The 15,121-nt window shown below is 34.3% G+C and overlaps 1 protein-coding gene across 1 annotated transcript in view; it reads right to left on the bottom strand.

Moving 5' to 3' along the window:
- Positions 1-15,121, bottom strand: part of ARHGAP20 (Rho GTPase activating protein 20) — a 147,455-nt gene that overhangs the window by 21,433 nt on the left and 110,901 nt on the right. The window contains exons 7-9 of the mRNA XM_029208693.1: positions 13,777-13,854; positions 8,973-9,039; positions 6,430-6,618 (exon numbers count right to left, since the gene is read on the bottom strand). Coding sequence (XP_029064526.1) covers positions 6,430-6,618; positions 8,973-9,039; positions 13,777-13,854 — 334 coding nt within the window. The remainder of the gene's footprint in view (positions 1-6,429; positions 6,619-8,972; positions 9,040-13,776; positions 13,855-15,121) is intronic.

Raw genomic sequence — 15,121 nt, 5'->3', positions numbered from 1 at the left:
AGAGATAGAGGTTTCCAGACCAGCAAAAGCTAAAGGAGTTCATCACCACTAAACCGGCCTTATAAGAGATGTTAAAGGCACTTTTTTAAGCTGAAAAGAAAGGGTGCTAATTAATAATATATAAAAGTATAAATCTCACTGGTAAAGATAAATATATGGTAAAGGTAGTGAATTAATTACTTATAAAGCTAATATGAAGGTTAAAAGACAGAAATAGTAAAAAATAACTGTAACTACAATATTTAAGTAAGGGTATACAAGATAAAAAGATGTAAAATGTGACATCAGAAAACAAAATGTTGGGGGGGAGAATAAATATGTAGAGCTTTACAATGTGTTCAAACTTAAGTTGGTATCAACATAAAAATAATGTTACAAATATAAGTTGTTACATGTAAGCTTCATGGTAACCAACAAGCAAAAACCTAAAGTAGATACATAATAACAAAGGAACCTAAGCATATCACTAAAGTTATCAAACCACAAAGGAAGAAAGCAAGAGGAGAAGAAGTGAACAGAGGAACCACAAAACAGCCAGAAAACAACAGAAATGGCAATAACATATCTATCGATAATTACTTTAAATATAAGTGGAGTAATTTCTCCAATCAAAAGACAGAGAGGGACTGAAAGGATAAAAAAACAAGACTCATCTACATGCTGCCTACAAGAGACTCACTTCAGACCTAAGAACACTCACAGACTGAAAATGAGGGGATGGGAAAAGATATTTCATGAAAATGGAAACCAAAAGAAAGCTGGAGTAGCTATACTTATATCAGACAAAATAAACTTTAAAACAAAGACTGTAATAACAGACAAAGAAGAGTATTACATAATGATGTCAATCCAACAACAGGATATAACATTTGAAAATATTTATGCACCCAATGTAGGAGCACCTAAACATATAAAGCAAATGTTAACAGACCTAAAGGTAGAAATAAACAGCAATAAATAATAGTAGGGGACTTTGATAACCCATTTACATAAATGGATAGATCATTCAGACAGAAAACAGTAAGAAAACATTGGCCTTAAATGACAAGTTAAATCAGATGAACTTAAGGTATACATACACACATGCAAAACGTTCCATCCAAAAGCAATAGAACATACATTTTTCTCAAGTGCACATGGAACATTCTCCAGGATAGATCATATGTTAGGCCACAAAACAAGTCTTAACAAATTTAAGAAGGCTGAAATCATATCAAACATTTCTTCTAACCACAATGGTATGAAACTAGAAATCAATTACACGAGAAAACTGGAATATTCACAAATATGTGGAGATTAAACAACATGCTACCGTTATGGGTACAACATGCTACTATGGGTCAAAGAAAGAATCAAAAGTGAAATAGAAAAATACCTTGAGACAAATGAAAATATTATATACAAAACTTATGGATGCAGCAGAAGTTCTAAGAGAGAAGTTCATATCAATAAATGCCTACTTCAAGAAACAAAAAAACTCAAATACACAACTTAACTTTACATCTCAAGGAACTAAAAGAACAAACTAAGCCCAAAGTTACTAGAAGGAAGGAAATAACAAATATTAGAGCAGCAGTAAATGAAATAGAGACTAAAAGACAGTAGAAGAGATCAATGAAACTAAGAGCTGGTTCTTTGAAAAAATGAACAAAATTGATAAACCTTTAGCCAGACTCAATAAGAAAGAGCTAAAATAAATAAAATCAGAAATAAAAGAGATGTTACAACTGATACCACAGCAATATACAGGATCATAAGAGACTACTACGAACAATTATATGCCAACAAATTGGACAACCTAGAAGAAGTGGATAAATTCTTAGAAACATACAAACTTCCAAGACTGAATATGAAGACACAGAAAATCTGAACAGATTGATTATTGATAAGGAGACTGAATCAGTAATTTATAAACTCCCTATAAACAAAAGTCCAGGACCTGACAGCTTCACTGGTAAATTCTACCAAACATTCAAAGAAGAATTAATACCAATGCTTCTCGAAGTCTTCCAAAAAACAGATTCCAAAGTCATTTTACAAGGCCAGCATTACTCTGATACCAAACCAAACCAGACAAGGAAACCACAAGAAAAGAAAATTATAGGCCAATATCTCTGATGAACATATAGGCAAAAATTCTCAACAGAATATCATCAAACTGAATTCAACAATACATTAAAAGAATCATATGTCATGATCAAGTTGGATTTATTCTAGAGAATAAATCTAGGATGGTTCATATTCTGCAAATCAATCAACATGATACACTGCATTAACAAAAAAGAAGATAAAAATCATATGATCATTTCAATAGATAAAGAAAACACTTAACAAAATTCAACATTCATTTATGATTAAAAACTCTCAAGACAGTGGGAATAGAGGAAATGTAACTCAACATAATAAAGGTCATATATGACAGCTAACATCATACTCAATGGTGAAAAGTCAAAAGCTTTTCCTCTAAGATCAGAAACAAGACAAGGATGCCCACTCTCACCATTTTTATTCAACATAGTATTGGAAGTCCTAGCCAAAACAAGTAGGCAAGAAAAAGAAATAAAAGGTATCCAAATTGGAAAGGAAAAAGTAAAACTGTCACTATTTGCAGATGACATAATACTATATACAGAAAACTCTAAAGACTTCACCAAAAAAACTTTTAGAACTGCTAAATGAATTCAGTCAATTTGCAAGATATAAGATCAATATATAGATATCTGTTGTGTTTCTATACACTGATAACAAACTATCAGAAAGAGAATTTAAGAAAATAAGCCCATTTATAATTACACCAAAAAGAATAAAATACCTAGGAATAAATTTAACCAAGAAGCTGAAAGGCACTGATGAAAGAAACTGAAGAAGACACAAATAAATGGAAAGACATTCCACGCTCATGGATTGGAAGAATTAATATTGTTAAGATCTCCATACTATCCAAAGCAGTCGAAAGACTCAGTGCAATCCCTATCAAAATTCCAATGGCAGTTTTCACAGTAATAGAACAATTCTAAAATTTGTATAGAACCACAAAAGACCCCAAACAGACAAAGTGGTCTTGAGAAGGAAGAACAAAGCTGGAGGCATCACGCTTCCTAATTTCAAACTATATTATAAAGCTATAGTGATCAAAACAGTATGATATTGGCATAAAAACAGATACACAGATCAATGGAACAGAATAGAGAGCCCAGAAATAAACACATGCACTTATGGTCAATTAATTTATGACAAAGGAGCCAAGAACATACAATGAGGAGAGTATAGTTTCTTCAATAAGTGGTATTGGGAAAACTGGACAGCAACATGCAAAACATGTAACTGGACCACCCATACAAAAAAAATAACTCAAAATGGATCAAGACTTGAATGTAAGAACTGAAATTTTAAAACTCCTAGAAGGAAACATGAGAGTAAGCTACTTGCCACTGGTCTTGGCAATGATTTTTTGGATTTTACACCAAAAACAAAGGCAACAAAAGCAAAAATAAACAAAAGACTACATCAAACTAAAAAGCCCCTGCATAGCAAAGGAACCCATCAACAAAATAGAAAATCAATTTACTGAATGGGGGAAAATATTTGCAAATCATGTATCTGATAAGGGGTTAACATCCAAAATATATAAAGAACTCATACAACTCAATAGCAAAAAACCAAACAACCTGATTAAAAAAATGGGCAGAGGGCCTGAAAAGACATTTTTCCAAAGAGGAAATGCAGATGGCCAATAGGCATTTGAAAAGATTCTCAACATCACTAATCATTAGGGAAATGCAAATCAAAACCACAATGAGATATCAACTCACACCTGTTAGAATGGCTATTATCAAAATGACAAAAAATGACAAGTGTTGGTGAAGATGTGGAGAAAGGGAAACCTCATGTGCACTGTTGATGGGAATGTAATTTGGTGCAGCCACTATGGAAAACAGTATAGAGGTTCCTCAAAAAACTAAAAATAGTACAACCATGGGATGCAGCATTTCCATTTCTGGATAATTATCTGAAGAAAATGAAAACACTAATCTGACATTTAAGACATTTAATGGACAAGTAATGTCAAGCTACTTTTACCCTTCTCCTCCTGTCTAAAGTTAAAACAAGAAGCAAGATCTCCATTTCCATAAAAACTTATAGCAGATGTATTTCCTGGGCTCAAACTACAGTTCCAGCAGTATTTACCAACCTTAATGCAAGTGAAAGGAATTTTCTATGTTTCAAAATCATTTGTGCAACTGAACTGTGCAAAAAGAAATTTCCATATTCCAAAATCCTTTAACTTCTACCTAACCTTCAATTGGAAGTGATTAATTTGCAATGAAACGACATGCCAAAAGGCAAATATCAAAGGAGGAATCTAACAAAATTCTATAAATGCCTCCAAAGAGAGGAATATGCTCAATTAAAATTATATGCTTGTAGAATGATATATTAGTATTTGGCAGTACCTATCTGTGTGAAAAGATATTTTCAAAGATCATGAAATATATAAAATCTCATTACAGATCAGAACATTTTGCATTCAATTATTATCATAGGAATACTAATTTTGAACCCCAATTAAGCAAAATGTTATTTCCGAAAAAGAATTCAATTCTTCTCATTAGTATATCTGTATTACATAAAACGGTACTCAGTTACTACTACATATTGAACATCATCAGTGAAAAATTTGTGGAAATTTGTTTTCTCTCGTTATAAGTACCTAGGTAATAGCCTCAATTTTTTCTGCTGACTTGCAAATTTTACTACCTGGTCCCTTACAGAGAAAGTCTGTTGATCCCTGATCTAAGTCAGTGGTTTCCAAAGCAGTTGTTCACCAAAATCCCCTGTATTAAAAAAATACAAAACTGCTTCATCTGTTAATTTTTTAGCTACACAGGTAGGTTGTCACCATTGGTCTATAGTTACTCCATCCCTGATCCCATTTATCATGAATCATCTTACAGCTGCAACCATTACTATCTTAACTTTTAACAGGGAGAAACAGAGGATTAATAAGTAGAGGATGCCTACAATTTAATAAGCAGGTCGTTGACAAAATTGGGTAAAACCCTTAGGATTCTTGATCTCTGATTATTTTGGTCCAATTAATTAAAATACATTTATTTTATTTTATTGACAAGGGACCCAGAGAAACAATTTTGAAAAACAGGAGTATAAAGGTAGAAGAGTAAAATATTATTCTCCTCAGCTTAATTATAAAGGCAACATTCCCTTTATATCTTTAATGAATACTAACAACAGACCTATTAATAACTTAATTCAACAAATATTTATTGGATGCTTTTTTTATATATATTCAGACACTGTTCCAGGTGCTGGGAATATAGCAGTAAACAAAATAGACCAAACTCTCTGCCTCACATTTTAGTGGATGGAAAACTATAACATCTCTATAATACCCCTCCCAAATGGTCCAAAGATGTGAGTAAATAGCCTTAGGGTTCAAAACCTCAATTTACCACTATAGGAGAGAGGAGGACTAGTGCAAATGTAAGATAAGTTTTTATAGCTGGTGTTAGCAAGATTAGGGAGTCCTGACCAATGACTTCAATAAAGGATAAAGTGTGAGGCTAGGTCATCAACAGAAAGTGACAGGGTTGGACATGCATGTGTGGGGCGATGAGTATAAAACAATGGCCACTGTTCAGTGGGTCCCCCAGTTTGTTCAAATTGACATAAGCAGCTACAAAAATTCAGCATCAATTTTCTACTACCCCACTCACACTTTTTGGTGTGATATATTTTCTTCTATTTTCTACACAATCTATTCTCAGACTGAGGGCGTAAAGCTCAAACTTGGGTTAAGGTAATTAATGATGGTCCTCCTATGTTGAATATCACTTTTATCATTCTGGAGTCTTTATTATGGTGTGGATAAGGGATGGTTACATTCACAGGGATCAGAATAGATTAGTAGACAAAGGAGAGATTTCTGTGGAAATCATCTTAATCTTAACATACTTACCAGTACCAGGATCCAGGTAGGGCATCAGAGTCTCCTGACACCCATCATTGACAGCCTCCTTTTTATAATGTGACCATTTAGGGGGAACACACAATGCAATGTATTACAGTACAAAGAAATCATTGAAGCACCTGCAGCACTGCCTGGTGCCTTTGACTCTGCAGTGGGCATAGCTTAAAGGGGAAGGAATAGTGAAGAAAGAAGGAACAGACTCTACTGCAGTCAGTAACTGCTGATTATAAGTCAGTCACTCCTACTGCTGATTTATAAAACCATCTTCTAAAACTCCATCTTTCCTTTCAAAACACTTAGCAAATTCAAAAGAAAAAATACTTCATCTGGCTGGAAGTTTGGGTCTTTGTCTGTATAAAGGCAAAGAACTTTGAAAACTTTGCTTTCAGGAATGAAAAGTTTTGCTAAAAAAAGTCTCTATGAGGGAGGAGAAAACTCACCACTCAGCTGTTGGGCCACAGCCAGGCGGCTGGGCTTCAGGATGAACTGGCATTGCATCTCTCGGGGCAGCTGTTCCATGAGGAAGGGCTCTTGGAAGTTGGAAGGTGTGGGGGAATCCTTTGATCCCTGCGTCAGGAGTGTAGTGTCTCGAAGATGGCTCATTTTAATTCCATAGGGATATTCATGCCCTACACAGAGAAAAAATCTAAACATAGACTTTAGGCTGACTGACACCAAGAGCGTGTGTGCTACATACTGGAATGCACTGCAATTTGCTCCTGGGACTTTTGGTATAAAGAATCCTTTTTTTGACTTAATGATCACCATGCACACTCTTACAGTTGGAGACCAGTGCATAATGCAGCAGCCCAACCAGAGTAGTCTTTTTTTTTTTTTTGGAGAGGGGAGAAAAAAAAATCAAAGAGGAAAAAAAATCTTTAAAGAATATCTTGTTTGGGAATGCACAGATTGTCTTTAAGTTGCATAATGTTGACTCTTCCTATGTTCACATCTGAGAATATTTAAAGGTATTCTAGTTTCTCCTTTGACACTAACTGTATCTGCAAATCTTCGGCCAATCCTTGACCTCTGATTTAAAATATTTACCCTACCTACCACACAGCATTATAAGGATCAAATAAGTAAACATTAGTAGTTAATATTATTTAAATAATAAGGGCAGAAAACTATATATTTCAAGCATCACTATTATTACAATTATTCAACACAAGATATCTTTCTGAAAAAGACATTTTATACTGTTTACTAGTTATATAATTAGAGTTACTCAAGACTCATTAGGACTGGTTTGTTTGATTTACGCTTCCCTCCCACCACTGTCCTCTGAGGTTGTTATTCATAAGCAATAATTAGAAGGAAGACTGCAGGGTATCAGAAAAAGAGACAAGATTCAAAAAGGAATTTTCAAACTAGAAAAACTAAACCCTGGACATCTGACTGCAACACGATTTTTTGCTCTTTAGTACTCTTAAGTAATTCTATTTTTTAAATTAATCCTCACGTACCATTATGCCATAGACTTAGTTTACATTTTAAAGAGGGTAAATTCTCTTCTATTCCTGATTTATCACTGAATGTAATTCAGTGAACTCTTCCATTTCCTTTCCATCTGGCATAGGCATACAATGTCAATGTTCCATTAACATCAAGTACTACAGCAACTTTCAGGGATTAAGGCAAAAAAAGGACTTCTATGACAGCAATAAAGCAAAATCAATTTAGCAAAATAGCCAATAGCTAATCTACAACTGAAGTTTACAAGGCATGTTAAAATATGCAATGGAGAATTGTTGCTAAGTAACAATCATGTCCCGTGTCCCATGTATTTTTTTTAGTGAGAGTTAGAAATGAGCTTGAAGCTGTTTAAGTCTGAGAGTTACCATCTATATAGTTTTAATTAAATTAATATATTTTATTAAAACAATTATTTTATGTACTCATTCGGTTTTTAAACACAGCTTTAATTGTTGCTCATTGACTTTTACAAAAATGACAACATTAAGAAACTGGAAATGCAGTGAATTTTGTCCCCAGCCATGTGCACAATGACTTGCTTTACTTTAAGTCTGAGAATATACATTTCATAGAACAGTTTGGTTTTAGATTATTCAGATTATTTGAAACCTGAATTACACAGTAGTGATCTCACAGGTAAATGAAAGGATTCCATGAGATAACTCATATGATATGCTTTCCCCAATTCTGGCAGGATAGTAAGCATTTAAAAATTATTAACAGAAATCATCATCATCACCATCAATCATCAATGTCATCATCTCAAGATCTGCTACAGATACTGTCCCTTATTGTAATTGGTTTATTTCTGTTAACCCCACTGAAGGGCCTCACTGATCAAGAATATTTTTTAGCTAAATGATTTAAATAAGGTGAAGATGTAACCTATTTGCCACTAATTCTTCAAAACAAATGCTGGAAAATTTGGCTAGAGAAGTAGCAAAGTAGTTAGTAAAGTAGTAGTTATTGCTAAGTTAGTCAGTGAAGACTAAGAATCTAAATGGTTTAATTTCATTGTCTTTATGATGGCTAGGAAAGTGCTGGGCACAGGGCAGGTGTTAAATACTCACTGATATTGATAGATTGAGGCATGATTGGATTATAGATAGTCTTCCATAGAGACAAGTAGTAGGTAGGAAAGGGAACAGGGAATTCAAAAACTAAATATGAAAAATAAATATATAGGGAAAAAGGAATACCAATACATATTGCTTTATTTTGGAAAAAAATTAAAAAGGTTGACAAGATAGTGCTTCTGTAAAGTGGAAAAAAAAGAAGAAAATTTACATTTCTCTTCCCAACTATACCATTAGCTTCTTGAATGAAGAGATATTATTTGTCTGGCACATAGGAAATATTTGATATTTATTAAATTAATATATAAATATTATAGAAGATTAATATTTAATAGTATTGAAATTTAGGACCATATGACCAATTCTCTGAGACATTTAGAATTATAATTAAAACACAATCAATCCTATCTTATATTTTCATAGAAACTTACCAATAAGTGGGTATGGTGCCTCTTCTTTGCCAGAATTGACCCATAACTGGTACTCTCTCTCAGAGCCCTTGGAGATAAAAGAATTAACAATAATTCTTTCACATTTGGTAAATGAATGAGGATACTTATTTTTTTGGCAATTTTATGTTTTGCAAAAAAGAAAGAACAGAGACAATATAAATGCTTTTCAGGTTCATGGGGGTGGATATGGCCTTTGAAGATGGCAGTGCTGATTCCTACAAACCATCTCTCCCTCTCTAATCCCCAACAGAGGACTAAGGAACCCTGCCCTTTTTCCCTAGGGATGACTAGAGATCCATGAACTGCAATAGAATCAGGCCCTCACTATTATGGGTAGCCCACAGAATATGTAATCATATATATGCCTTTTTACAAAGTAAGCAGAAACTTCCTGGTTTTCTAAAAGGTAAATCTATCTTCTTCAGAGTCCTGCCTTCTGCTATCTCTAAACTTCTCAGAGAATATTGGACTTAATCTCCAACATGTCCCTGCAAAGACAACCTTGTTATCCAGAAAGCCACTACACTGCTGTGTCTGTGATGAAGAAGTAAAGTCTCAAAGGCTGATTATTAGCTTAGCTGCTTCTGAGTGGAAGAAGAATGACCAACGGGCTTTGAGGAGAGGAGACAGGTAGCTGGCACAATCCACACTGGCTTTATTTTGGGCAAGTCCAGGCCTAGGGACAGAAAGGACAAGAATTCTGTCTACAGAATAGGCCCAGTTATGGGGAACAATGAAACTGTTCACTAGCAGAACTACAACCCAGCAATACTGAAACTCCCACTTGAAAGAAATAATACTAAATTATACAGACTTTGCTGTATCCTCTAGAAGATAAAGCAAAAATGTTTTAAATGAAATTACAACAGACTGATAATATTTAATATTCTTGCCTTTACCTTCTGATTAAAAATCAGGACCCTGACCTTATAATGGAGGGTCCTGGCTAGGAGATTACCCCTCCCAATACCCTCCCCTACTCTGTCACTTCCTTCACTATCCCCTAGTCAAAAAATTTGTATTGCAAACAGGAAGAGCAATCTAACAATGATCATTTCTTTTTTTTTGGTAGTGTCTGAAAACACCTTAATAATCCCTTAGAACAATACAGCCAAACAGCCTCAATTCCTAACTATATTGAACAGAAATATTTTTGGTATGATGAGATTGATCACTTTATCCAAAAGGAAAGCATAAATAAGAAAATGAGTCATGTCATTAATTAATCTCTCTTCCTTCCCTTAAACTACTCATTCTCTTCCAATGTATAATTATATAAGCTTAGAAATCAATGCAGAGGTGCCTGCTTTATTCAGTGCATATATATTTATTTACATCTTAAATATATTATTAAATTTCACTAAAATAAATCAGATCTATTATTCTAAATTGTGGTTGCCCTGAGTTCTTAAGGGCTTATAATAGCAATGTGTAAAAGCAATCTGAAATACAGTTAAGACTATGGCATATCTTATATATATGTTATGTCACATCTTAGTAACACCATGTTTTCATACTTATAGAGAATCTCACTCAAGAAATGGTGTTGTTCAAGTTCTTCCTTTAGTTCCATCCTTCTGAAAGTCATTCCCTTTAATACAAGTACCTACTGTGTGGTTTTTATATACTGGTAGGGAGGACATGAGAACTTTCTGATTCTTTTTCCCTACCTCATCCTCAAACATTCCAATCTTCCCTATTAATAAAATTTCAAAAACTCATCATTGCCCCATGAAACAGAAAGAAGCAGAAGCTAAAAGCAAAACTGGGGAAAATGTGGTATCCATACTAAAAGTCTTTAAATCCATGATCTAATTCAAAGCTTACTTTTAAATTTACAGATTCAATAGGAGGTACCATCTACCTTATCCTCTGGACCTGCAGCCAGTGAATATGGTTATTAGCTATATGTTCTTTATGTAAAAATTCTACTGTAGAGCAGATCCTTCAGAATTCATCATCCTAAGACTGATTGACTCTTGGGATAAGTGAATAATTAGGTAAGGAGGAAGAACCAGGAGAGGAGATAGGGAAAGGATAGTCATATAGTGACAAGTGAGAAGGGGGGAAGGAGGTTGAAAGGAGAATTTTATGCCAAAAAACTCCCTAACTGTATATGTATAGCATATAAAATTAAAATGCATATTATTATCTCTCTAAAATTATAGTCTAATCTTATTATGCTTTTCAGTTCACACAGGTTATAAAATGGGAGTGGAAGAAGAGCACTCAATATTAAGCTAATATTAAGACTTTACTGTCCTAGGCAAAAGACCTGTGCTCTGAAAATTATAAAACATTAATAAAAGAAACCAAACATAAGGCAAATAAATGGAAAGATAACTCATGTTCACTGATTGGAAGGATTAATATTGTTAAAATGTCCATACTACCTAAAGCAACTGACATTTAATACAATCCCTATCAAAATACCCATGACATTTTTCACAGAACTAGAACAAATAATCCTAAAATTTGTATGGAACCATGAAAGACCCCAAATAGCCAAAGCATTCTTGAGAAAAAAGAACAAAGCTGGGGGTATCATGCTCCCTAGCTTCAAATGATACTACAAAGCTACAGTAATCAAAACAGTATGATACTGGCACAAAAACAGACACAATGCAACAGAATAGAGAACCCAGAAGTAAACCCAGATGAATATGGTCAATTAATCTACAACAAAGTAGGAAAAAATATACAATGGAGAAAATAAAGTCTCTTCAATAGTGGCATTGGGAAAACCAGACAGCTGCACATAAAAACTGAAATTAGAATATTTCCCCTACCATGTACAAAAATAAAGTCAAAATGGATTAAAGGCCTAAATGTTAAGACTGGAAACCAAAAAACTCCTAGAAGAGAACACAGGCAGAACACTTTTTTTTTTTTTAACATCTTTATAGAACACTTTTTGACATAAACAGTAACAATATTTTTTTTTGCATCTATCTTCCAAGGCAAATCAAATAAAAGCAAAAATAAAGAAATGAGACCTAATCAAAGTAAAAGATTTTACAAAGCAAAGGAGACCACTGACAAAACAAGAAGACAACCTACAGAATGGGAGAAGATATTTGCAAATGATATGACCGACAAGGGGTTAATATTCAAAATGTTTAAACAGCTCATACAACTCAATATCAAAAAAACAAACAATCCAATCCCAAAATGGCAGAAGACATGGATAGATATTTTTCCAAAGATGACTTACAGATGGCGAGCTAATAGGCACACGAAAAGGTGCTCAACATCGCTAATTATCAGAGAAATGCAAATCAAAACAATGAGATATTACCTCACACCTTTAAGAATGGCTATCATCAAAACAATCACAAGTAACAAATATTTTCAAGAATGTAGATAAAAGGGAACCTTTGTACACTGTTGGTGAGAATGTAAATTGGTACAGCCCTTGTGGAAAATAGTATGGAGTTTCCTCAAAAAACTAAAAATAGAGTTACCATAAGATCCAGCCATTCCACTCCTGGGAATATATCCAAAGAAAACAAAAACACTAATTTGAAAAGTCACACACACCCCAATGTTCACAGTGGCATTATTTATAATATCTAAGATATTGAAGCAACCCAAGTGTTGGTCAACAGATAAATGGATGAAGAATATGTGGTGTGTGTGTGTATTTGTGTGTGTGTGTTTGTGTATATGTATAGTGGAATACTACTCAGCCATAAATAAGAATGAAAATTCTGTCATTTGCAACAACATGGATAGATTAGAGAAAGACAAATACTGTATATATTCATTTATATGTAGATTCTAAAAAAATAAAACAAACAAACAGATATAACAAAACAGAAACAGACATACAGAGAACTAGTGTTACCAATGAGTTGTAGGGTAGGAGGAAGGGCAAGATAGGTGAAGGGGATTATGAGGTATAAACTACTAGGTATAAAATAAATAAGATACATGGATGTAGTACAGCACAGGGAATATAGCCTATATATATATATATATTTTGGCGGTACGCGGGCCTCTCACTGTTGTGGCCGCTCCCGTTGTGGAGCACAGGCTCCGGACATGCAGGCCCAGCGGCCATGGCTCACAGGCCCAGCCGCTCCGCGGCATGTGGGATCTTCCCAGACCGGGGCATGAACCCGTGTCCCCTGCATCGGCAGGCGGACCCTCAACCACTGCGCCACCAGGGAAGCCCTGTAGCCAATATTTTATAGTAACTTTAAATGCAGTATAATCTATAAAAACATCAAATCACTATGTTGTACACCTGAAACTATTAGGTTGGCCAAAAAGTTAGTTTGGGTTTTACCATACGATGTTACTTAAAAAACCAAACACACTTTTTGGCCAACCCAACAATGTTGTAATTCAACTACACTTCAATTAAAAACAAAACAAAACAGGGCTTCCCTGGTAGCGCAGTGGTTGAGAGTCTGCCTGCCGATGCAGGGGACATGGGTTCGTGCCCTGGTCCGGGAAGATCCCACATGCCGCGGAGCAGCTACGCCCGTGAGCCATGGCCGCTGAGCCTGCGCGTCCGGAGCCTGTGCTCCGCAACGGGAGAGGCCACAACAGTGAGAGGCCTGCGTACTGCAAAAACAAACAAACAAACAAAACAAAACAAAACAAAACCCTCAAAAAGAATAAAAAACTTTACTGTCCTTATTTTCTACATTTCTGGGGACAAAATATGACTGGTATCTCTAATAATCAGCTGTCTTATGATGGAGGGGATAATATTTATAAGAATCAAAGTATCAAAGTTTGTTTTTAATTAAGAATATCTAGCAGAGTAACTTACAGTTATCCCTAGCATTGGCAGTGACATGTTGATAACTTCATTTGCTGTATCTGAATTCGTTACTGTTATAGTTTTAGACTGTGGAAAGAAAAGAAATAAGAAATATAGCTATAAATAAAGAATTTTAAAACAGGTGAACAAATAATTATTGTCAAGTGATTATCCACAGGCAAATCCTGATTTCAAGTGTTGACAGAGTAAAGCACAACTTAAGTAGAGCACAAACCCTTGATAATTTACTTTCATTCCATATTATGCCTTTTAATAAAACATCTCTTCCTCTTAAAATAAAGAATATATGACTCAAAAATATAAGAACTTAAGCCAGAAATAAAAAGAATAAATATATTTCAGAGAGACAGGACCACCCTCCCAATCAAACAAACAAAAATAATCAGTGAGGTTGGTCCTCTGCATTATGTCCATGACTATTTCCACTAAGCATTGTGCAGTAAAAAAGGGAGAGCATTAGATTACTTTCTATTTCTTTCTGAGTACTGTTTTCACAGTGTGGGTTTTCATTTCTTTGTATGGTAAAGTCAGTTCAGGTAAAATCAGAGTAAGAAATGGTTACAAAAGACATCTTTAAAAAAACCCCACTATTTATTGAGCACTTTCTGTATGTCAGGCACTGTGGCTGCTGAGATTTTCGTTGTTGAAATCTTTAGAGGCCTTAAAACCAATGGGCCTAGCAAACAAATTGAAAATTTTAGAAAGCTCAGTTCTGTTACCAACTCTGCCACTGAATAGGGTATCTATAATAGCCCTATGCTAAATGCTAAACTACATTGAGAAATTACTATCTAAAAATAAAGAGTTCACAAGAAAGAGAAATGGAATTAACGAGATTCCGAGATATCTATAGAGTTCACTGAACTCTAAATAGACATTATTTAAATATAAGACAATGCTATGCTATCAAAAAAGAAATATTAGGAGTTTAGGATTGACATGTACACACTGCTCTATTTAAAATAGATAACCAACAAGGACCTACTGTATAGCACAAGGAACTCTGTTCAATAATCTGTAATAACCTAAACGAGAAAAGAATTTGAAAAAGTATAGATACATGTATATGTACTGTGTAACTGAATCACTTTGCTGTACACCTGAAACTAACACAACATTGTTAATCAACTATACTCCAATATAAAATAAAAATTAAAAAAAGAAATATTTAGTATGCACATAGAGTAGGTTTTACATATTATAATTATTGGATAAATGAGCAATTAGTGCTGTGTCCCTGATAAGGCTTAAATGGCACAAATAAGTAACATAAACAGAAACAAAATGATCTAAAAATAAAGCTAAGTGAAATCTACTGATAGCTCATCACTTA

Source organism: Monodon monoceros, unplaced genomic scaffold, assembly GCF_005190385.1.
Source record: "Monodon monoceros isolate NGI ecotype Baffin Bay Population unplaced genomic scaffold, NGI_Narwhal_1 Super_Scaffold_7, whole genome shotgun sequence".
In the NCBI taxonomy this organism is placed as follows: domain Eukaryota; kingdom Metazoa; phylum Chordata; class Mammalia; order Artiodactyla; family Monodontidae; genus Monodon; species Monodon monoceros.
Note: the sequence above shows the minus strand (reverse complement) of the source record. Positions and strands in the feature narration are given on the sequence as shown.